Genomic DNA, 23416 nt, shown 5'->3' on the forward strand with positions numbered 1-23416 from the left:
AAAGTTTCAAAATGTTGCAATACAACTGAATGGATTATAGCTTAGATGTATCTGTTCAGATAGACTGATCTGCTCTATGATAACTGATCTTATGAAGTACAAATATCAGAAAAATGTTCCAAAGCAATACCTGAGCAATAGAAGGATTTGAGACTTAATTTCAGCCTAGCAGGTCACAAATATTCTTTAAGAAAAATGACAAGTTTTCCCTGGAGGAATATATGTGTATTCTTAATCAGTTTTAATAAAATATGATTTAGATATGTCAGACCATTTACACATTCTGCTGCCATCTAATCTCTGGGCAGTTCCAATACTATCAATACATTTTGCAGACACAATGTAATGTCATTATCATAGCTGATGGCAGCTAAATTCTCACATAGTGCTTCTACTCCACAGTCTAATTCTTGACATTAATTAACTACATTGTAACATTTTTCCTAGTAGGCTAACCAGGGAGAAACAAAATTCCCAAGACCCACACATGCAATCAAATCAATGTTGTAATTTCTTCCTAGAATCTACAATCTAGTGTTCCTAAGAATATTGCTGCTCAGAGAAAATAATACGGCAAATTTTAAAACAGCAGATTGTGGCAAACACTGGCATAAATCTGTAATCCCCGCAATTAGGGAGACTGAGGCAGAAGGACCTCAAGTTTGAGGACAGCTTCAACAACTTAGCAAGACCCTGCCTCAAAATGAAAACTAAAAAGGTTTGGGGAATGTAACTCAGTGGTAGAATACCCCTGGGTTCAAGCCCAGATGAAAGAAAGAGAGAGAGAGAGAGAGAAGAAAGGAAGGAAGGAAGGAAGGAAGGAAGGAAAGAAGGAAGGAGAAAAAGAAAGAAAGGAGAAAAAGAAAAGAAAAAAGAAAGAAAGCTGGGCTTGGTGGTACACACCTGTAATTTTAGGGTCTTGAGAGGCTGAGGCAGAAGAATTGTGAGTTCAAAGCCAGCCTGATTGTGAGGCACTTACCAACTCAGTGAGACCTGGTCTCTAAATAAAATACAAAATAGGGCTAAGGATGTGGCTCAGTGGTTGAATGACCCTGAGTTCAATCCCAGGTACCAGGAAAAAAAAAAAAAAGGGTAGGTTAGTCACATATGCACACATTCGTCCCTAGGTTTTGGTTTTGTTTTCCTATCCATAGTCAGGGGTAGCTGTGTGTAGTGTTATTTTTTATGTTCAGTACTTAACCATAAATATCTCGTCTTTAAATGCTCATATTATTTTTCATAGTAGGAATTTGAAATCAGGAATATGGCAAACTAAATACAGAGGCATGTGTTGGTATTTGTAGGTATGTATACATATTTTTAATCATGACATTACATGAAGTTGCCTTCAAAGTTTTCACTTCAGGATAAATCAAATTTGAGCTCTGTGTAGGAGAAATAGTACTTGCCTTAGGCCAAGGGTTATTTGAATGTCACCATTTTCTGCAGCATTTCTGGCCTTGTTCTGACCAGCTGCCTAGAGTCCCTCACCATGCATAGTATTATCAATCATTGGCTTAGGGCCTTTTCTGAGCATTGATAATGAGTTTAGAAGACTTTTGTTAAGTTTTAAACCTACCATTTACTAATCATGTGTTCTTTGTCCAAAAACCCTTTTAAAACTCTGAGTTTCTTGTAGCTGTAATAAGATGCAACCTCTGAGTTGCAGCTTCTGAAGACTGGCCCTGATCAGTCCACTGTCACAATACTGGTTGCCATATGATAACTACTGAGTAACTACCATGGCAGACATTTTTGCTGTCTCCTAGGACTTTCTTCCTACAACTCCCCCGCCAACAATGTAAGAAGACAAATAACATACAAACAACATAATGTAATGTAAAAATGGAATACATATTAGCTTTGGACAAATGGCTAATATTATTTTCTTAGAGTATATAAATGAAGTATAAGCCCACTGCTTCCAATATGCCCAAACTTGATTTATAGTTCATTGCTGAAATATACAAGACACACAACAAGTGATTAAAAATGAAATTGGACGAGGGTAGTTGTCAATGTATAGAGGATTCTTGTCAGATACCTCTATCTCCATCTAAAACTCTAACATGAAACCATGAAGAACTATTGTTGGTACCTGAAGAGTTAGAATCCTCTTGGTAGTAATAATTGTGCATGAATGAAATCAGCATTTGGATGAGGAAAAGATATCCCATATTGGAAAGTAATCATAGCTTTTATGTTCTTGTGTGTATATGCTTTGACAGTTTTTTGGAGACTACAGCCTATTTCTTCATGAAACCAAAACTTGGAGAGAAAGAGGTGTCCCCAAATGTTTTCTTCAGTATCTGGCATGAATTCAGCTCTGACTTTAAAGACTTTTGGAAGAAAGAGAACAAACTTATTCTACAAGAAAGGTAGGTATTTTCTTTTTCACAATGGCATTTAAAAACTGGAATTTTATTAGGTGTAATACCACTGGAGTTGCCAACATTCATGGCCTGAATGAAAAATTAGATGACCCTCAGCCTGGGGCAGCAAGTCTAAAAGGGTGCTGACATTTGACAGAATTTGGAGTTTTAATAATAAGTGTCAGCCCTAGGCTGTGATACTACAGAGAATAGCTGGGGGGGTAGGGTCAGTTTGAAGGGACCACTATCTGGTAAAACAATTTTTGTCGTGAAAACAGACACACACACACACACACACACACACACACACACACACACAAAAGCAAACCATGTAAGAAGGGTCAAATAACCCCACTGGGATAATAAACCCGCTTACTACTAAACAGGATAGCAAGGGATATCAAGATAAGAGGAATAGTTTTTCTGTTTTTGATCAAACACATGGGATATTGTCAGTCTCACATTCTTATCCAGATGTCACCAAGAAACACAGATGATCAATAGTTTTTAAAAGGTCTTTCAATATTCTTGTGGAATTGCATCACATTTCCTAAAATAAATCTTCTCAGGAATGAAGGAAAATTTCTCCTGTTAAGTATATGAAACAATGTCTTTGTGATTATGAAATTCCACAGAGGGGTATTAAATATTAAGCCATGAAGAAAGCTAGCCCTCCCAGCTCAGCCTCCCTAAATAACTGGGTCTAGTGGGAAATGAAAGGGAAATTTAATCCACACTATAAAGCAAAGCCTAATACCGAACAAATTAGTGTACTTCCTAACATCCCTGCAGTAACAATGACTTTGCTTTAGAGCTTTAGAAAACATACATCCTGAGAGATTTGGTTCATCACTACCACAAAATTCCAATTTTCTGCTTACTGTCTTTATTTTAGTCTGCTTCCATATGAAAGCCTAATGTCAGCATAGGTTTTGGTATCTCCTTAAATCAGGTGAAATAATTGCTAATGTTTATTGAGCATGTAGAAAATGCCAGACCTGTGCCCACTCCTATGATTGCAGTCACAATGGGGACATGTGCTGAGAAATAAATTGCTGGGTGATTTCATGGTTGTGTGAACATCACAAACTGTGTTTATATAAACTTACATGGCCATGGCATCCCCAGGTGATTTACTTCTTTGGGATCATTGTCATATATACCATAAGTTACTGACTAAAGTGTTATACAGCACATGACTATAATTTCTCAGGTTCATAGATTTGTCATAGGAGAAACTCCACCCCTGTGAATAGCGGATGGGAAAAAAGAGCAGTCTGGACAAAAGCAAAACTTATTATCATTATTATTATTAGTTGTCAATGGACCTTTATTTTATTTATTTTAACATGGGGCTGAGAATTGAACCCAGTGTCTCACACATGCTAGGCAAGTGCTATACCACTAAGCTATAGCCCTAGGAAAACACTTTAAATGTCATTCTAAACATAATGAGCTTCTATCTCAAAATGCATCAGTAGGAGTCAGCTTAAAAGTTGAGATGTTAGTAATTTAATAAATAATGCTTTAAAATAGACACATTTGAATCATTTTTACTTTCTTTCAGATTCAGTCATGTACTAAGTGATTTTTCTACTTAAAAAAAAAAAAGAGAAAAGCTTGCTCAGGTTAGAAAATTGTAAGGGAGAAACTTTTTTTAAAAAAGAAGCATTTGTAACCTTAGTATAACGCACACAACTTCCCTTCTTTCATCCCTAATCTAAACTTACTGCCCTAGAAAAGGATCTGAAACTCACTCACACTAAGATTGAAGATGGAAAAAAGTAGCATTTCACTTGGCATGAATATTTGCATCATGTCTAGGATTAGAGACCTTAATACTGTCATTAAAAAACAAATGACAGCGGAGGTGGTATGATTTAGGCATCAAAGAGACAGAAATAAGTACAAGAATAGCTGCCCTGATGCACATCAGGTAAACAAGGACAGGAGCAGTCTCTTCATGGCTCTTACCTCTACCACCATGCCAAACATAAAAACTGGTGAGATGCCTCCTGGGAGAAAATGTTGAGACTGAGTCAGATGCACAGCTACTGGCATACTCAGTCTCATCCAATGTGGCTTTGTGAGATACTATATTATCAGCAACAATCCTATTTTTATGGGATAATATATATTTGACATGCCTGAAATAAGCTTTTCCTCAACTTTCTTACTATTTTCTAACACCAACCAGATCTTTTTTATGCTGCTTGGTGCTTGTGGTGTCTCTTTCATGCTATGCGGCTCTTGGACTCAGGCTTGGTGACCCTACTTTGATTTTGGCAATATTGTGAATTGGCAGGATACAAGTACTCTTCACTACAGATTCTAATTTTACTGAATCATATGCTTTTAATAAATGGCTCAAAGGGAATACACGGCAGGTGAGAGAACGCTGCTCATCTTTTGACTTCTGACATTTGTTATACCTCTTAGCAAATGATAACCAACTCTTCTGAAGAGCAAAGTCATTCATCTGAAAGGAACAACCTGGTTCCTTTCTTTAGTGCAGGACCACCTACATAAGTTCTAGGGAACAATGTAAAACAAAAATGCCAGATCCCTGTTCAGTAATTAACAACTTCAAGACAGCAAAGCATTAAACCAAGCCCAGAACCCTTTTGTGAGTTGAAACCCAAGTGACTGCCCAACTGCACACCCTCTGGGTGTGCCCTTTTTCCATCCTATTTTCTGTAGTAAATGGATGGGTATTTCAGGAATGCTTTGAGGGCCCTGGGAGGGGCATGGATGGGAAATGAGGGTGTGGCCAGTTTAGAGTGGGAAACCTTTCATCAAGTCACCCTCATGTGAATAGAATCTCAAGTAGAATTACAGATACTTAAAAATGGGATGTTGTTCCCCAACTTTTTATTTCCCTCCACTGTTATAATATCTATTATCAGCATATTTTGCTTTAATGGCTTATCCTTTACTAACACTAGATCTATATTTTATACTTTTTTCCCCTTTTTTCTTTTTTCTGTTTGCATTTTGGTGTTTATTTCCCAGCAAGATGGTCCTCATTTCTGGTATAGCTGTGATTTGTCACTTATCTATACCACCTTTCCTCTCCTAGTGTCTCTATAAATATTTGCTGATTTGACTTGTTACATCATTGTCTTTGACATGAACATGGAAATAAGAACTTAGCCTGCTAAAAGAATGAACATGTTTTCTCACATGTTGATTATTGTAGGTCATAAAAATATCACTGCCAATACCTTAAGCAAAAAGAAAGAGTTATTTATTTATTTACTTAGACACTCAAACCACAGACGTGCAGGGATGAAAACCTGCCTATGGAATGCAGATTCAACTTGCAGTCAGTGGGATAGGTGGGTGTGTCTGCACCTCTCTTTTGCTCTGTGTCTTTTTAAAATGTTCTTTCTGTCTATTCTTCCTTCTCTTCCTTTTTTTCTTTACTCTTTGTTCTTTATTTCGCTTTTTCCTCTTCTTCTCTTCTCTCTCTCTATCTCTATTTCTATCTATCTATCTATTTCTATCTCTTACCCCACTTCTATCTCCCTCTTTCTACCTCCTACTCTCCCGGGTTACCTCAATTTTCAAGCCAGGCTGCCCTTTTCAGAGAGGGCACAGCTTACATTCTCACAACCCAAGAGCACAGACTACTGTTCAACTTCATCTAAACAAAATCCCAGAGGTTAACTCCAAATGACTTTTGTTCGTCTTTGGATCTGCCGCAGTGGCCCTGGGGTGGGAGACCCATCTCAGCAGTTCACAAACTAACTAATTACCATGATTGGTAATTTTCTTCATAGCAGTATCATTGGGGTGAAGAAAGAGCTGTTTCCTCTGCAAAAGTAAACAATAATCTACTGCCCTAACTTATCAAGCCTGTAAAAGTAACCCTTATAGTTACCAAAATATCTTACCATGGTGGATATAACCTGAACAATATTAGTGGTGTCCTTGAAAACTTCTTTCCTGATGAAGTTTTCCTTGCTTTAATTTGATATTTATAGATTAAATAATATCTTTAAGGGTTAAATCCTGTAATCATTTTCCTTACCCTGATTTTCCTAATTGGTGTCTGGTTATAGAGTGGTGGAAACTCTGTATTTTCTGGCTTTGTCCTGGTAACTGGTATGATTTAGTTGATCTACTTCTTTTTTTTTTTTTAATTTTTATTGTTGGTTGTTCAAAACATTACATAGTTCTTGATATATCATATTTCACACTTTGATTCAAGTGGGTTATGAACTCCCATTTTTACCCCGTATACAGATTGCAGAATCACATCAGTTACACATCCATTGATTTACATATTGCCATACTAGTGTCTGTTGTATTCTGCTGCCTTTCCTATTGATCTATTTCTTAAAATGGTGAATTCCTACACATTCATATTAAATAAATCTGCTCTTTTCTTGTAGGTGAGTTTAGGAAAAAAAAAATGAGAACTTTTTTTAGTTGCCCTAATTGCTAGCTCCAAAATCATAAAAAGGCATTTATCCTCCAAGAATCATTGTTTTCTAATCTGCAAAATTGGGTGATAAAACCTGTCTCAATGGTGTTGTGTAGACCAAATGAGATAATGTGGTAATGTATATAGTGCAGTATCTATGTGCTAGGTGATCAGTGGCTGTTTCTCCATCATTTAATATAAATGAAATCCCAATCATGGCTCCATACAATATGATGTGGTAAACTGATAAGACAAGTGGCATACTGATAAGTATTTTAAGAACATAGTCTGTAAATACAAGGTATTATTGTGACTCAGTTAATTTCCTGGCTATATAAAATGTCTTGGTTCTGAGTCCAAGAGTAAATTTTTATATGGAAATGGTAGTATAACTTATACCTCCATATTTACACTGTGTGATTGATACAATGGAATCCATTTCTAATGCTTAGAACAACTAACCCATTGGTCTTTTGTCATAGTCAAAAAAAAAAAAAAAAAAGTGTTTTTTCACCAGGTTGCAAGTACGCAAACAGAATTGCTAATAAGAAATCCTCCTTTTTAAAGATCCAGACATGTCTTCACTGAACAACATGAAAATTAACTTTTTAAAAAATTCTATTTGACTATTTTTACTAGAAGATGGGAGTAAACTAACATTCACTCTGCCAAGCATCTCATTGCTGGTCTCACAGAGCATAGTTGTAATATGTAAGGAACTTGGCAATCCTAGTCTCCTGTTTTTAGGAAAATGTTAGCATTAATGTCACTTTACCGTTAACGAGGCCCTGTGGAATGGAGACAGCTTGTTTTAATTAGAAGAAAGAGGTTCCAATAGATTGATGATATATATAAGTTTTTACTCTGAGTAAGAAGCTGTGAGCCAGGTCCTAGGAGAAGAGGGCAAGGCTCCTAGAACAACTTCACTTCTCAGTTTAGCTTCATTGTAAGCTGAACTCAATTCTTGGACAGAGTGTTCATCTATGTAGTACATGAGATTACACATTCACTCATTCTATACTGAATTCTACTAGGCACCAAGACATTCAAGCCCATTTGAAGAAGGTCTCATCTGCCTCCATCTAATAGTCCAGCACTGCTGACGTGTAATGTGTTGGGGAGAAAGAAGGAGGGGGTTGTTAATTCTACCCAGAGGACTTTTGACTTGTAGCTTAGAGCTAATGTAGGATTGTCACAGGCAGTTCAGAGAGGTTAAGGACATTTTAGGCAAGAAAACCTGGCTCTAGCAATTGTTCTCCAAACCTTATAATGCATAGTGTGACCTACCATAATTTTATTTTTAATCATCTTGACATTTTAATATTTATTTGATAAATAGATTCATTTAAAAAGTAAATGTGACATCAGTCAGAGTTATGTTTAAAGTGTTGTCTAATTTAATTTAACTTAATTGCTTTAAGGCAGATAGTCTTTGATGAACCAAGAGAAAGGATGCTACTCCTCAAATTGCACAAGCACTTGGAGAAAATGATTTGAATGTCCTTAGAAGGACATTATATTGGAGAATGCCTCATGCCATATTAACATTCCTATTTCGATAATTTGTGCTCAACTGAGTTATATGTTCAGATTTATATATATCTTATCAGGATAAGTTTAACAAGGAAGGGACCATTTTCAAAGCAATTGAGAATAAATCTGAAGAATAGAGATAAGGAAAGAATTATTCTTACGTAATAACGTGTTTGTTGGATATCTAAGTGAAATTCCCTGTTGGAGTGCTATTTAGTGTTATTGCCTTGCACTGATAAATGACTTTGGCCACCATTTACCCTTTTCATTCAGATACTAATTTCCAGAGAAATGACCCATAAAATAAATACTTTTCCCAGGGCCAACTTTCTATAACTGAAGCTTTGGCAGGATGATTGACACACTAGACAGTTAAGTAGTGGCAAATGGAGGCTGAGAATGTGTGGGACATCTCATTTGCATTCATGAATAGGAGTAATTAATTGCATTAATGCATAATAGGCAATTCATTCAACAACTATTTATGCCCTACTAGGTGCTCAGCAATGTTTCTGGCAATGTGGGTCTTACCCTCTAAATAGAAAAGCAGACCATAATTTAAACCTGTTTAAATTGCAGGTTGAAGAATAAACATCAAATAATTTTTTTTTAAAGAATCAATTGGAAGAGATTCATTTAAAAAGGTTGTTCAAAGCTATGGGGCAGAAAAGATTGAGTGCTTTCCAAGAGATGGACCGTGAGATGAAGTGGATGAAATAGGCCAGCTCCTGATCACTCAGGCCCTTATAAGTCACACAGGTTGATTTTTGTTGCTCATCCACTAGAAACCATCCAGTATGTTTTTTAGGAAGGGAATGCCTGATTTGATTCATGGAATGAGAAGATGGTTGTTTGCCACATGTATAGAAAATTGGAGAGTGGTAGTAGCCCAGGTGAAAGGTATGCATTCTAGACTAGAGTAAGCTAATAGAGACCATAGAAAAGGTATATTTGGGATACATTTTGGAGTAATGTTCACACAAACTTGCTATTCCCACATTCCTGAATGGACTGGTTTTGGGATCAGAAAATTTGAAATGTTAGTTCAGATACTGACAAGCGAATGTTAAATAGAACATTGGAGATCAAGATAGCAAGCTTCTTTTTTCATCTCCTAAAATGCTTTTTTAAAAACCGAGGTTATAGAAAGATCTGAAACCCTAGATATTAGGAAATTCACTTTGTAAAACTTATCTTAAAAGGACAAGAAAAAATCCTAAGGTGGAGTTTAGATGAGAAAGAACTTTGTGTTTGCTTCTTTATCTTGACATATTCCAATAATTCTTTTATTTTTAATGGTACTGGGGATTTAACCCAGGAGCACTTTACTACTGAGCTATACCCCCAACTCCTTTTTTTATTTTTCTTTCTTTCTTTTTTTTTTTTTTAATTTTGTGACAGGGTCTTGCTAAGTTACTAAGGCGTGATCCTCCTGCCATAGCTCCCTTTTGTTACTGGGATTATGTTACTTGGCCACCATGCCTGACCAAGAAATGATTTTTAAGCTTTAGAAAATCTTCCTCAAAAAAACCTCAGGAATTTTATCTTCAGCATTGCAAAAAAAAAAAGAAGAAGAAGAAGAAAGAAAAGTAATAATAATAAGCTGTGGGGCTGGGGCTGGGGTTCAGTGGTCAAGCACTTGCCTAGCAAGCTCATGACTCTTGGTTCAATCCCCAGCACAACGTAAAAAAGAAACAAGAGAAAGAGAAGGGGAAAGAGAGGAAAGAAAGTAAAAGAAATCCTTATGTTAAAAAGAGGCAGTAGTTCTAGTTAAAGCATCCCAACAGAGAATTGAGACCAACACCCAAGAAAATAGCTTGTCCAAACATATTTTTGCCTTGGTAAAAATTTAAGCATTGTCACATCATTTAATGTGTAGAAGCTTGTAAGGTTCTTAATTCTTAATTCCTCCTCAAAAATTCTTAATTTTCCCTCAGCATTTGCTAAAAATATCTTTTTGAGGACTTAGCAAAATTTATAGTAGAACTATCTTGGAGCAAAATATACTTCCTGGAGAAAAGATTTTTAAGAGGTAAATTTAAAATTTCTTTAGAATAATTTCAAGCAATTTAATGATAATAATCAGAGGAAGATGACTAGATCTCTTGGATTTATATAATATCAGTTCTAAGTTCTTAGGTTTGTGTGGATTTCTGCTTGGAGACAAGATCTTATTTTTAAGATAATAGAAAACACAGCAAAGCAAATGCTCCCCATAGTTCAGTGTCACAATTTCTCCATACTAACTTCAACCCCTTCAGGCAGAGGAATTTCAAAGCAGTGAATCCCTCCTCCTGTTCTGCTTCAGGACTTCACTCTTATCACCCCAATCCCATTATTGGAAGTGAAATTTTAGAGAAATTTAAAGAAATGGAAAGTGTTTCTTTTATACTTAAAAATGGGGAGCCTTAAGGTAAATAACAGATCATCAGAAATTAGTTATGAGAGACAAGATGGTCTCTACCATGTTGTCCATATTGGTCTCTGAAACAGGGTTGAGCTAATGACAGGTGTTAGTTCAGCACATGTTGAAATTATTTTATTTGACAAACAGCAGTTAGCTCATTTGGTTTTGTCTGCTGAACTCTGGTTAAGCCTTAGAAGCAACTATGATTTAGCCATCAAACTCAAATGTAAAAGTAATAATCAATGAAAGTGTGTGCTGAGTGCATGTGTCAGGGGCAGTTGTGGGATGGGGGTATCAAGAGTGCACGTCAGGATTAAGACATTTTCAGAATGTACATGTCAGTATAGAAAAGAAAAAAGGCAGTCTCTGAGTATTTTGGGAGAGAAAGTCTAGAAAGTTTTAAGAAAGTAGATAGAATTGCTGTACTTAATATTAAAAGATACTGTACATTATTAGCCATCGAAGAAGTACATCAAAACCGCAGTGAAATAAACTTTATGTTCAGCTGGGCGTGGTGGAGCATGCCTGTAATCCCAGCAGCTCAGGAGGCTGAGACAGAAGAACTGCAGGTTCAAAGCCAGCCTTAGCAATGGTGAGGTGCTAAGCAACTCAGTGAGACCCTGTCTCTAAATAAACACAAAATAGGGCTGGGGATGTGGCTCAGTGGTCGAATGCTCCTGAGTTCAATCTCTGATACCCCACACCCACGGGGGGGGGGGGGGGGGGGGGACTTCATGTTCACTAGGATAGTTTAAAAAAAAAAACAGAAAATAACAAGATTTGGGGATGATGAGGAGGTGTATGGAACTCTGATACACATTGCTGGTAGAAGTGTAAAATAGTGCAACCACTTTGGAAAACAGGCAGTTCCTCAAAAAGTTAAACATGGAATTACTATGTGCCCCAGCAATTCCCTTCTAGATATATGCCTTAGAGAAATGAAAACATATCCAAACAAAAGCTTGTACACAAATGTTCATAATGGCATTATTTATAAAATTCAAAAATGAAAACAATCCATATGCTCATCATCTAATGAATGGACAAACACAATATGGTATATCCAAACAAAGTGTAGTATACTATACAATGACTATTCAGCAATTAAAAATAAGTGAAGTATTGATATATAATTTTCAATGTGGGTGAACCTTGAAAATGTACTGAGTGAAAGAAGCCTGCCACAAAAGACTATAGCTCAAATTATTTGACTTATATTAAATGTCAAGAATGGGCAAATACAAATGGTTAAAAAGTACTCAGTCCTTGTCAATCTTTGGGAACTGGTAAAGAGAAATAGGGAGTGGCTGCTAATGAAATCTCTTTGTGGGGGGGGTATGGATCAGAGGGTTTTGCATAATCCTATAAATGTACTAAAAAATAATCAAATTGTTCACTATAAATGTCTGATTGTATAGTATGTTAATACATTAATAATACTGTTTTCAAGAAGGAAAGTAAATAGAATTCTCACATTAGATTTGTAAACATAAATGGGGCCATAGTTGAACATAAGGTCAGCCTTCAGTGATTTCCATGTAGATGGTTCAGTTTTCGAATCCTACACCAGTTTTTCTTTTCCATACCTGGCATACTCTTTGCCATTTCCCCTATGCCCATGTAGTTCTGTATGTTCTCAAGGAAATTAGATGTTTTAAAATTTTATATGAATATTAGCTAAATCAAATTTTAGGAGATAAATTTGCTGGAAAAATTGTAAGAAAAGAAAGAATGGAAAGAAATCACATAGCTCATTCTGAAATCAAAACGATCTTTGTGAATGCAATTAGTAATTTATGATAGCTTTACTCTTCAGTGATGCTATGACCCAGTGCTTTCCCTACATAAACTCATTTCAGGAAATCTGTCATACTAAATGAAAAAAGTATATTGTCTGATTATGTGTGTGTGTGTGTGTGTGTGTGTGTCATTTTGAAATTATTCATGTGTTGCCAATAAAATCTGATCTACACAAAAGGAGAAAGTTTTTTTGTAAGTTTTCTTATAGAATATTTCTAATAGAAAGGGTAACTACTTAGAAAACCAGAGTAGGTTGTAATAAAAATGATTACAATGAATAAAAGTAAAAGGGAAAGGAATCTGTGTTGCTGTGGGGTAAAGACTTGTATCTTTTTCTCCTATTTAATGGAACTTCCATACCTTTCTCTGTATTATAGTTTGGATTTTAAATGCCCCTCAAAGGCTCATATGTTAAATTCTTGGTTCCCAATGTGGGACTATTGGGAAGTGGTAGAATCTTTCAGAGGTGGAGCCTTGTAGGGTATGCTTTTAAAAGGGATTGTGGGATCCCCTTCTTTTCTCTTTCATATCTCCATGTGCTCCTACCATAATGTGCTACCATGGGGCCAACCAGTCTGGACTCAAACCTCAAAAAAAAAAAAAAAAAACTTTTCTCTTTTTAAATTGATCATTTCAGATTTTGCTTTGTTTTGTTTTTACATTAACAGAAAGTGGACTAACATACTTTGGACATACGTTGGAAATCCCTTTCACTACATAGTCCCTTCTTTGGCCTTCCCAGGGCCATCCTTAGTTATTGACAGGGACTCACCTTCACTGGTCTTTAGACCTGGGTGCTGCTTGAGGGGCTTGCTTCTGTTTATTATACAATTATGGTTAGAAATGGGATGTCTCAACATCTATTAGGTCATTAGAAGAATTTTGATCTCATAGAAAGGAGAATTTTTTGAGGAAGGCAGGGACAGGAAAAAGACTTTATATAGGGCTTAGTAGCCAGTGGACACTCAATGAAGATTAATCATGCTAATGCTGAGGAACTGGCTGTAGAATTACAATGTGGTCTTGGGTATTGACATTTCTAGTCAATATAAGTGTCATCAATTGAACTATAGCCGTGGCAAATCAATATCACATGGCTTGGGTTATTTTTAGTTCATGTGGAAAGATATTCATATTTTTTTCCTCCTTAAAGTAAACTTTAAGTCATCATCATCTAAATTATTTTATATATAATTTTCCCAACCTTATTGAGGTATAGTTGACAAATAAAAATTATATATTAATATATTATGTTTAAAACATGATGTTTGCATATATGTATACATTGTAAAACGACTGCTATATACATCACCTCACATAGCTAACTTCTTCTTTTGTAGTGATAATACTTTAGGTATACTTGCTTAGCAAATTGTAAATATATAGTACATATTAACTATATCACCATGCTGTACATTATCTCCAGACTTATTCATTGTATAACTGAAAGTCTGTATTCCTCCAGCAACATATATATATATATATATATATATATATATATATATATATATATATGTGTGTGTGTGTAGTTTATATACATATATATATATAATATATATATATATTATATATATATGTAATATATTATATGTAGAGATGTCATATATATACTACACACAAACATATATATCACTTCAAATTTATACCCTAATGTTTTTGGTGTTTTAGGAGCTATGATTTTGAATTTTTAGAAGTACTAATCTTGCAGAGTCAAATAAATGAAAATAGAATTATATCTAGTATAATTACTAACATCATATAAATCTCTTAAAATTACAACACATAAGCTTTCAATCATCATAATAATATTAATATATAGACATACCAGCAGCTTTTCTGCTCAATATGTTTTAATGTTGTCTTATTTGAAGCCCATGAGCTTTTTTATTTTGTTATTGTATCCTATTTTGACTTATTTTGTCTTTGTTTCCCGAGTAAAATCTGAGAATCCCTGCTACTCTGAATGACTTTCTAAGTTTGAAAAATTTATTTAATCAACTTTATCTGTCATTTTATCTTCTTGGTAATTTTAAATGAACATTTAAATCCATCAGTGTTGTCTCCATGCTCTCCCACTTGGCCTTGGCCATGTTCCACCTCCAATTGATTATAGAGGCCAATCCCTTCATTTAGGAGTAGCAGTTAAGCTGGCACCCGAGTGTCACACACTGTATCTCGATGAAAGAAAGAGTTCCGGGCCAACATGTCTCCACAGCTCATTGATCTCCCTCTGGAGATAGACTGGTATGTCTCCTTACAGAGTCCTTCCTTGAATGATTTAAAACTTGGTGCTGAGCTGTATAAAGTCCTGTTTATCCAAACAGCTATCCAGCTGTGCCTACAGAGTGGGGATCATCCTGAGAGCTGCCACTTCTAACTTTACACAAAGGGTATGCAGACCTCTCCTGGCCTGATCTGCCTCTCCCCTTGCATTGTGTGGAGTTGGCTAATGGCTGGAGCTGGCAAAGGGAAAGCTAAGATTGGAGAGGGAAGATATCTGTATCCTTGTGCTGGTGCAGTCAGGAAGTAGACGTCCCCTGTTCCTTGGAGACAAGAAAATTTAAGCTTCCTGGCTATTTGTAAAGAAATATTAATATTTTACTGAATAGTGTTGATGAGCACAGAATTAGGGCTGTGTTGCCTTGAGTCTAAAGCTGTTTTGCTGTGAGCGGAGTGCTTGGCGTCATGTAGTCACTCCTATCTCTTCTTGGGCTTTACTGTGTTCTTCTGCCCCTGGGGTGGTTCTGGGGTTGAGCTGGGAGATGACTTGACTGGAATGTTCCCTAGAGGAAAGGCAGTACCCTGCATTAGAGTGCTGGCTGCTCTTCCCTGAGAGAGTTCTGATCCCCTGAATTCCATTAATCCAAAGATGACCTTTGTCTCTAGCAAATAAGACATGGAAGAGTAGAACTACTAAGCAGTAGAAGGTGTTCTTGACTTAGTATTTCATCAAGGTAAGCCTGTGGTAGGAATAGGGGGAGGCAGCCCACAGTCATAAGACATGATAGAAACACAGTGTTATTTTTTAAAGAAACAGAATATGTTTGCAGTAACATTAAGGATTTAGTATTTTGCTCTATATATTTAAATGCTATTAATAGTTCTGTTTTATGATATGAGCATCTAAATTGGGCTGCATCTGTTATCACATTGAAAAATGATAAAGACTGCAAATTAAGTTATATTATAGGCATTCACTCTTTTCAGGGCAGGGGAGAGTGGGAGTACCAGGGATTGAATTCAGGGGCATTCAACCACTGAGCCCCAGCCCCAGTCATTTTTCATATTTTATTTAGAGACAGGGTCTCACTGAGTTGTTTAGTGCCTCGCTGTTGTTAAAGCTGTCTTTGAAGTGGGAATCCTCCTGCCATTAGCCTCCCAATCTTCTAGGATTACTGCACCAGTGTGCCAGCTTAGACTTGCACTCTTAATGTGTTGAATACTCATAAATAGGCATTCATTTCTAAGTTAAAATAGCTAGAAGTGGATGTTTAAAGTGAGAATCCCCATCCTTGAAGTTTTAATTTGCCAAAAAATATGTATTGGAATTGAGCCTCAAAAAATTGTTGAATAAGGAAAAGGAGGTAAAGTGCTAATTATCTAATCTTTAAAATATCATAATTATCATTATGTATGTGGTCAGTATATAAGCTACCAAAATGTATTGGAGATGATCCTCTGAAAATTGTTGCATAAAGAAAAAGGAAAGAGAAAACAACCAACTCTTTCATCTTTAGAATATTCTAATTAATATTATGGGTCTAGATAATACATATTTTGCAAAAATAAAGCACATCAGACAAAAGGTATATCCAGATATATCTTAATTTTATTAGGTGAGATTATTTTTAAAAATTAACCTCTAGAGGCAAACTCTTACAGCCTTGGGTGGGGGGGTTGAACATTTTTGGAAATTTTGATGAAATTCCATTTGGCCACTTTAAAGCTTTCCAAGAATATGTGGGAGATAAGTAAGATGAGGTATAGTTAGAAGAAGAAAAAAAGTGTATTTTATCAGTTGAGAGCATTTCCAGTGTTCACAAATAGCTCAAAAACTTTCATTTTAAAAGTCAGACTAGATGTGAATATTAATGCGTTCTTAAACTCAAATGCTATTTTTAAGACAGAATATAGTATTTTAAGGTGTAATTCTGTATTGAGTTTGTATTTGGGTTTATTTCTCATGACCTCTGATTAGTTTTCTCAATGTTTTCAGTTTATAAAGGCTGAATATTATAGTCAGTAAAAGAATGGCTTTTTAGTTTAAAAGAGCTAGATTTGACTATCTCTGACAGTATCTGTATAAGCCTCAGCACATTGATTTACCTCTCTGACCTCAGTTTCCCCATCTATAAAATGAAAGTTCTGACAGTACCCAGTTCCTGTAATTAATTATGTTAGCTACTAAGTACAAAACATTTAGCACAGTCTTACATATAGAAACTTCTCAGTTAACATTGGTTGTTGTCAAAGTCATTAACATATTGGTATTCTTGTCAATGCAATAAACTTGGTGTTAATTAGAAGGATTTGATGCTAAAATTCATAGAAGCTAAACCCCACACAATTCTATTCTGCCAACCATTCTTTTTTGTTTGTTTTTTGTTGTACTAGGAATTGAACCTAGGGGCAATTCTACCTTTGAGCTGTATCCCCAGCACTTTTATATTTTATTTTGACTCAGGTTTTCACTAAGTTGCCTAGGCTGGTCTTGAACTTGTGATCCTCCTCCTCAGCCTTTCAAGTGGCTGAGATTATAGACATGTGCCACTGCACCCAGCTCCACCATTCTTTCTCAATTCTGTTTTTTCCAAGGCATGAATTGAGGCAATACCAATTATAAGCTCTTAACTTTGAGAAATTACTTAATCTCAGTCAGTTTTAGCTTTCCAATTTGTACAATTGCAATAACAATCTCTAAAGTACATGACATTGAAGCTATTAATGATATTAAGTACAAAATTTCCAAGCCAATGAATAGCTCATCACTGGTGCTCAATATCATGAATACTACCATTGATTTTTAAGTTACTGTTATCATTATGTACGAACTTAATGTTTTTCTCTTCATGAGTAAAATAGTAAGGAAAAACTTGGAAAAAAACAAGAAAGCAATTCTTAATAAAATATACTGACTAGGAAGAATAATAGTGCTTAAAATAAAAGGTAAAAAACACAGAGATTATAAATCACATGAGATTCTCTGTCATTGTCTGTATCTATGTTTATTAGCATCCATATCTGCCACTCAATATTTATAACTAAGCCAAAAGTGTTCTTGCCACGGAACCTTATGCCTTCTTCAATGTGAATATAGCAGTTTTTGTAGGTTTGTTCTGTTTTGTTTTCTTCACCAACTCAACTAACCCCTGCTGATCATCATAATTTTTTAAGATGTGGTTTCTAATCCCTTAGATTATAGATCTGTATTTATGGCAGAGTTGTATTGCAGTTCTTTAAAAGACAAAGATTGTTTCTCTTTGGCTCTCTTTATTTATTTTGATGTACTCAGTTAAACATTAATCAAAACCATCAACAGAGCATGGAAAAACAGACGTTGGAGTTTAACAGAGGAGGAGCTAAGTCTATTTAAATTACAAAGTCAGGAACTAGAAGCTAGATGATATTGTTACAAATTACAGAAAATGAAGGAAAAGCTATTTCCTTTTAGTATCAAGGACAGACAGGTGGATGGATGGACAGATGAATGGACAGATGCGGAGTTACTGGAAATCACACAACCATTCAGGAAAGAATATAAACCTATCAGTGAAATGGCTGTTATTGTGAGGAAAGCTTAAAACTGCCTCCTATTTTATAAAGATCTGTACTTCATCTGTTGCTAGTAAAGAAAATAAAGTCACCCACAGCATACTCTGTCACTAATTACAATCCACTAGGGTTTTCCAGACACTCTAGTGAGAACCAAATGCCACTCACAGCCTCTTATCCAAGAGAAATAGGGATATGACCATATGTAAACTGGTGGGTACAGTGAAAAGCAAATGTGTTGACTTCCAAAAATATTTTATTTTATTCTTTATGAACAGTTATGAAAAGAAATGTCCATACTAATGCTGACCTTATAAAAGCTAAGAATGAATTATTCATATCCAAATTCCTAATTTTAAGAATGATTATCCATTTTTACCTAATTATTTGATAAAATACCTAACAAGAATAATGGCGTTCACCACCTTTTGGGAGAATAGTCATAAAATAATTTTATTCATAATTTTATAATACAAAGTCATAACCTCCTATCTACAATTTGAAGACCCCCGAACCACTGGAATCATAAGTTTATTCATAAGGGTTATAGCAAACTTATCTATCAGCAGAATTCAGTTTAAACATGAGGCTGTTCATTGTTTTTACTCAGCCCACTTAGTGCGAGTGTTAATTTGCTTACTATAGAAATAGTGATGTGTTTGATTATTCCATGCTACAAAAGACCCTTTTGGTAATGTTATATACCATATTCCTATTGGAAATTGGGAAAGTTCTGACTTCTGTAAACCATCTGGCCCTAAGGGTGAAACATTATAAAATAAATGGCAATATGGTTTAATGAACCACATACTCACTAACCCTAATTCTACTTTCTCTAGAAACACAGAGATGAATCAACCCCTTTTCTACTTAAAGAATCTTCTGATACTTTTGGTATGAAGCAACTGTTCATAGTTGATACCAGGTGCTACCAGGTTTTCTATTTCCCCAATATGATATTCTCAGTTCTCTTAATTGTTTTGGAGTCCTTGGACTTTTTGAATTCATTTAGCTTTCTGTTCAGCCTGGGCTTCACTTGATATTTTAGCTATGTCCTTTCTAGTGTGCCTAACCCTTCACCATCCTTGCTCTTGAGAGAAGTTCTCCGAGCTAGGCTATTCTGAAATCAGTATTGCCAACCTAAGGTACATTCTCTAAGGATTGAATATCCTGAGCCAATTCTTGGGAAACAGGAGGCGGATACAAAGTTCAAATTTTCATTTTCCTTTGTAGTCACTCACATTCTGCTTTCTCTGAACCCTGAATACTGCCTTGCCTTCTTCCCTCTAAACTTAGGACTTATCAACATACTTTAGTGAAGTCGTTCAACATACAACTAGAGGTGTGAACAAAAACATATCTCAACCCTGATGGAGCTTTCATTATCATGGGAGCAGATCATCAATAAATATATGCTGCGCCCTGCAAAAAATAAAAGTACAGGCCAAGGAAAGCCAGCGTTCTATAGAAGGTGGTTTGTTTTATATAAATTCGCCTGACAGTGTTTCTCTGAGCAATAAGTATAGGGACCTGAAAGAAGTTAGAGAATAAACTAGTTGAAATCTGGAGGAAGAACATTCCAGACAAGAAGCAGCAAGTACAAAGGCTGAGAGAGAAATGCATTTAGCATGGAGGCTAAAGTGGATGGAGCAGAGTAAGCCAGAGGAGAGAAGTAAAAAAAAAATAATAATAATAATTCAGGGAGAGAGTCAGAAGGTACAGTCTGGTGGACCAAGTGAAAACAGGGTTTTGAGAAGGAGGGCATACGGGAAGAACCATGCTGCTAGTGCTAGTATGAAGAAGAGGAGTTCTTAACTTTTGGATTTAGAATGTTGTAGGACTTGTCAAGAGCAATTTCTGTTGAGTGGTTAGGGACAAATGGCTGATTAAATGGGAGCAGAGGAAGTAGAGGCAACTCTCTTGAAGAGTTTGTACATGAAAAGAACCTCAGCAAAAGGACATTTAGCTAGGGAGGGGAGTGGATTAAGGTTTTTTTGTTTGTTTGTTTGTAAGTGGGGGATGGTAGGATAAAAAGCATATTTGTAGCGGATAGGAATAATCCAGTAGAGAAAAAATTGTGACCCTTGCTCCCCCTTAATTAATGTGTGTGTGTTCCCTGGTCCATCCCTGCCTTATATCTCACAAATCTTATTCCTTAATTAAGCCATTCTTCCTCTTGCATAATTCTAAGCCATTCTGATATAAATAGCTTTGTTGTGCTCTTTTATGAGTTTTTCAGGGAGGAAATTGGTTAAACTCTGAATAACTGAATTTCTGGTTTCTCCCAACCACTAAAAAAAAAAACAAAAGTCTTTCTAAAAAATTGGATACAAATGATCTATACACTTTATCCTTTCTAGAAAAGTGTCAAAACAACAGTATAAATTCCAACTGAGGTAACTTTAAATCTCACTAGTTATAATCAAACGTTTCTGAACCACATGCAAAAAAGAAAAAAAAACAGATTAAGAAAATATCTTAACACAGGTGGAAATAGTAAAAGGATGTTTGTATGATATATGTCAAATGTAGTAAATAGCAGTACTCTCCTATAATAAAGGATGAACTTTGCTGTCAAATATAGTTTTGTAATAGTCTTGGCCATCACATATGGCAGGAATTTGTTTTATTTACTATCATAAGTTTGTGGTACCAGTGACTATTGTTTTAACATTTTTAAGAAATCTAAAACATCCTGAATATGTACAGAAAGAATATGGACATTTTACAGGATTTGGATAAAGGACACATCAACTGAACCACTTTTGTAAATTTCATGGAAAACCAAGTCTAACATGAATTAAATGATCCATGAGAAAAACAAACTCATATTTTTCTAAGTTCAGAGATTTAAAATTATTAGTGATGAACAATGTGATTAGAAGCATAAACATCCTAACGTGTATACAAACCCGAATATTGCTATTTTTAGAGATTCCTAAGCTTGTATATATTTTTTTTAAAAAGTTATGAAGAAAAGTTCTAAATATCACTTTGGTGCTTTTTTTTTATTTTTTATCTTTTGATAGGTTTTTGTGGTTAGGTGGGAGGTCCTGATACCTTATTAAATACTTATTGGAATACTATGAAAGACAGCATACAATTCAGGCTCTTTTTTACAAAATGGAAGGTGAGCCTTGCTAAGAATTTTATAGCAGTATAGAAAGTGGACATTTGCAGGGCTTGCCTGCGATACCATTGGTCTCTGCTTTTCAGTTGAGCCTCTTATGATTTGAGATTATAGAGGAATTATGTTGACTTTCCTTTAACTGTCTTTTTTTTCCCCCTTTTTTTCAAACTTAAACCTTTTATCATCATCAAAAAACAGCATGACATTTTTGAGGCCTTAAATATTTTCCTCTCCTCAGAAATACCTTCACTAAGTTCACTTTTCATCTCAGTTTATATTCCAGGTTTTTGCTAAAAAAAAATGTTCCACTGAAAAATCTATCTTATGTACTTTAAAATTATCTCAACTACAATTTACATTCCTCAGAGAAATGTTAAAAATTTCTAGAAAGTAGGATCTCAAAAAATGTGTTGACAGTTTTATCATCTTCAGACAAATCTTATGTACTTCTCTTTTTCAAAGAGGAACACCTGTAGCCCATTGTGTTTCCATTATGCTTGCCTGAAGAGTTCAAAATGTGTGCAATTATAGAGCTTCCTTCTCATGCCTGATAAAACACAGTTTTCTAAGTAGTTTCTTTTTTAAGAAAAAAATGTTGAACTGACACATTTTTATTTGTTCAGTTATAATACTCATTTTTTATAATCAGATGATTCTATAATAACAATATAAAGATGAATAAATAAATACAATTAGTATATATAGTATTTAATCTGTAGTACATATATGTTAATAAAATTAAGAAAGTAAGTAAATGAAAAATAGGAAGATAGGTATGGCTGCAGATTCATTAAACACTAAAAATGTTGCTTTTGTTTGTTTTTAAATTTTCACAGTCATTATGCTGTTCTCCAGGGCAAGGATTCTCAAAATGTGGCTCCTGGACATATATTCTACCTAGGGACTTGTTACAAAGCACATTCTTGACTTTCTTTCTACACCTCATGGGTAGGAATCAGCTGTCTGTTTTAATAAGCTCTTCTCTGCACACTTAAGAACCATTGTTGTAGGTCTTGGGTAATAATGATATGGCTGGTTACTGTGAGGAGTTCTTGCTTCCCCAAATGCTGAAGTGTAACACTAGAGAAGCACACCCGAGGTAAGTGTTAGAGTAGAAAGTAAAAGGCTTTATTAAAGCAGAGAAGACCCGCCCCCCTCCCCGCCCAAGAAGGTTATCAAAAAGGTCCAATGGTGGAATGGCTGTGGTGGTAGATTGTCTGTGTTTGTCTGGATTTGAACTACAGACCTGCCACAAATTGATATATGACCCTGATCCAATAATTTGATCTTTGTTGTCAGTTTCCTTATCTGTAAAAGCCAGTTGACAGTATCTATCTCATAAGTTATTGCAAGATATAAAGGAGATAATGTCTTTAAACATTCTTAGCCTAGGGCCTGGCACATTATAAGTTCTCAGTAGGTGTTAGCTGCTGTTGGGATGAGCCAGGCCCTGTGGTGGGCATAGAAAACAGAAAGGATTCTGCCTTCAAGGAGCTTATATAGTAGTATATTTTAGGATTCTTATTCTGTGGAAGGTTCTCTGAAGGAAAGGGATAATGAACTTTTAGCTATAATGGGGATTGAATCCAGAGGCACTATACCACTGAGCTAGATCCCCAGCACTTTCTAATTTTAGTTTTTATTTTGGGACAGGATCTTCCTAAGTTTCAGAGGCTGGTCTCAAACTTGCAATTCTTCTGCCTCACCCTCCTGATCTGCTGTGCTTACAGATGTGTGCCACCTTACCTGACCCAAGTTTTTTCTCATAAACCATCTTTTCTCTAACTGGTTCACCAACATCCCATGAGAGATTCCTTAGATGTCTCGTTAAAATGAATGTGTATTACAGCTATGTCATTTATCTTTTCATGAGGCTAGTTTGATATGATTTCATGTTGAATCCTTACAGTGTCCTTCTAATCATACACTGAACACAAAATCAGTTTCTCTCAAGATAGAAGAAAGTGTGATAC

General features: G+C 35.5%; 1 protein-coding gene across 1 annotated transcript in view; it reads left to right on the forward strand.

Moving 5' to 3' along the window:
* The window catches only part of Fmn2 (formin 2), a 371367-nt gene that overhangs the window by 333685 nt on the left and 14266 nt on the right, over positions 1–23416 (forward strand). Inside the window, exon 13 of the mRNA XM_071619722.1 lies at positions 2229–2378. Coding sequence (XP_071475823.1) covers positions 2229–2378 — 150 coding nt within the window. The remainder of the gene's footprint in view (positions 1–2228; positions 2379–23416) is intronic.

The sequence above is a fragment of the Marmota flaviventris genome, chromosome 12 (genome assembly GCF_047511675.1).
Source record: "Marmota flaviventris isolate mMarFla1 chromosome 12, mMarFla1.hap1, whole genome shotgun sequence".
In the NCBI taxonomy this organism is placed as follows: domain Eukaryota; kingdom Metazoa; phylum Chordata; class Mammalia; order Rodentia; family Sciuridae; genus Marmota; species Marmota flaviventris.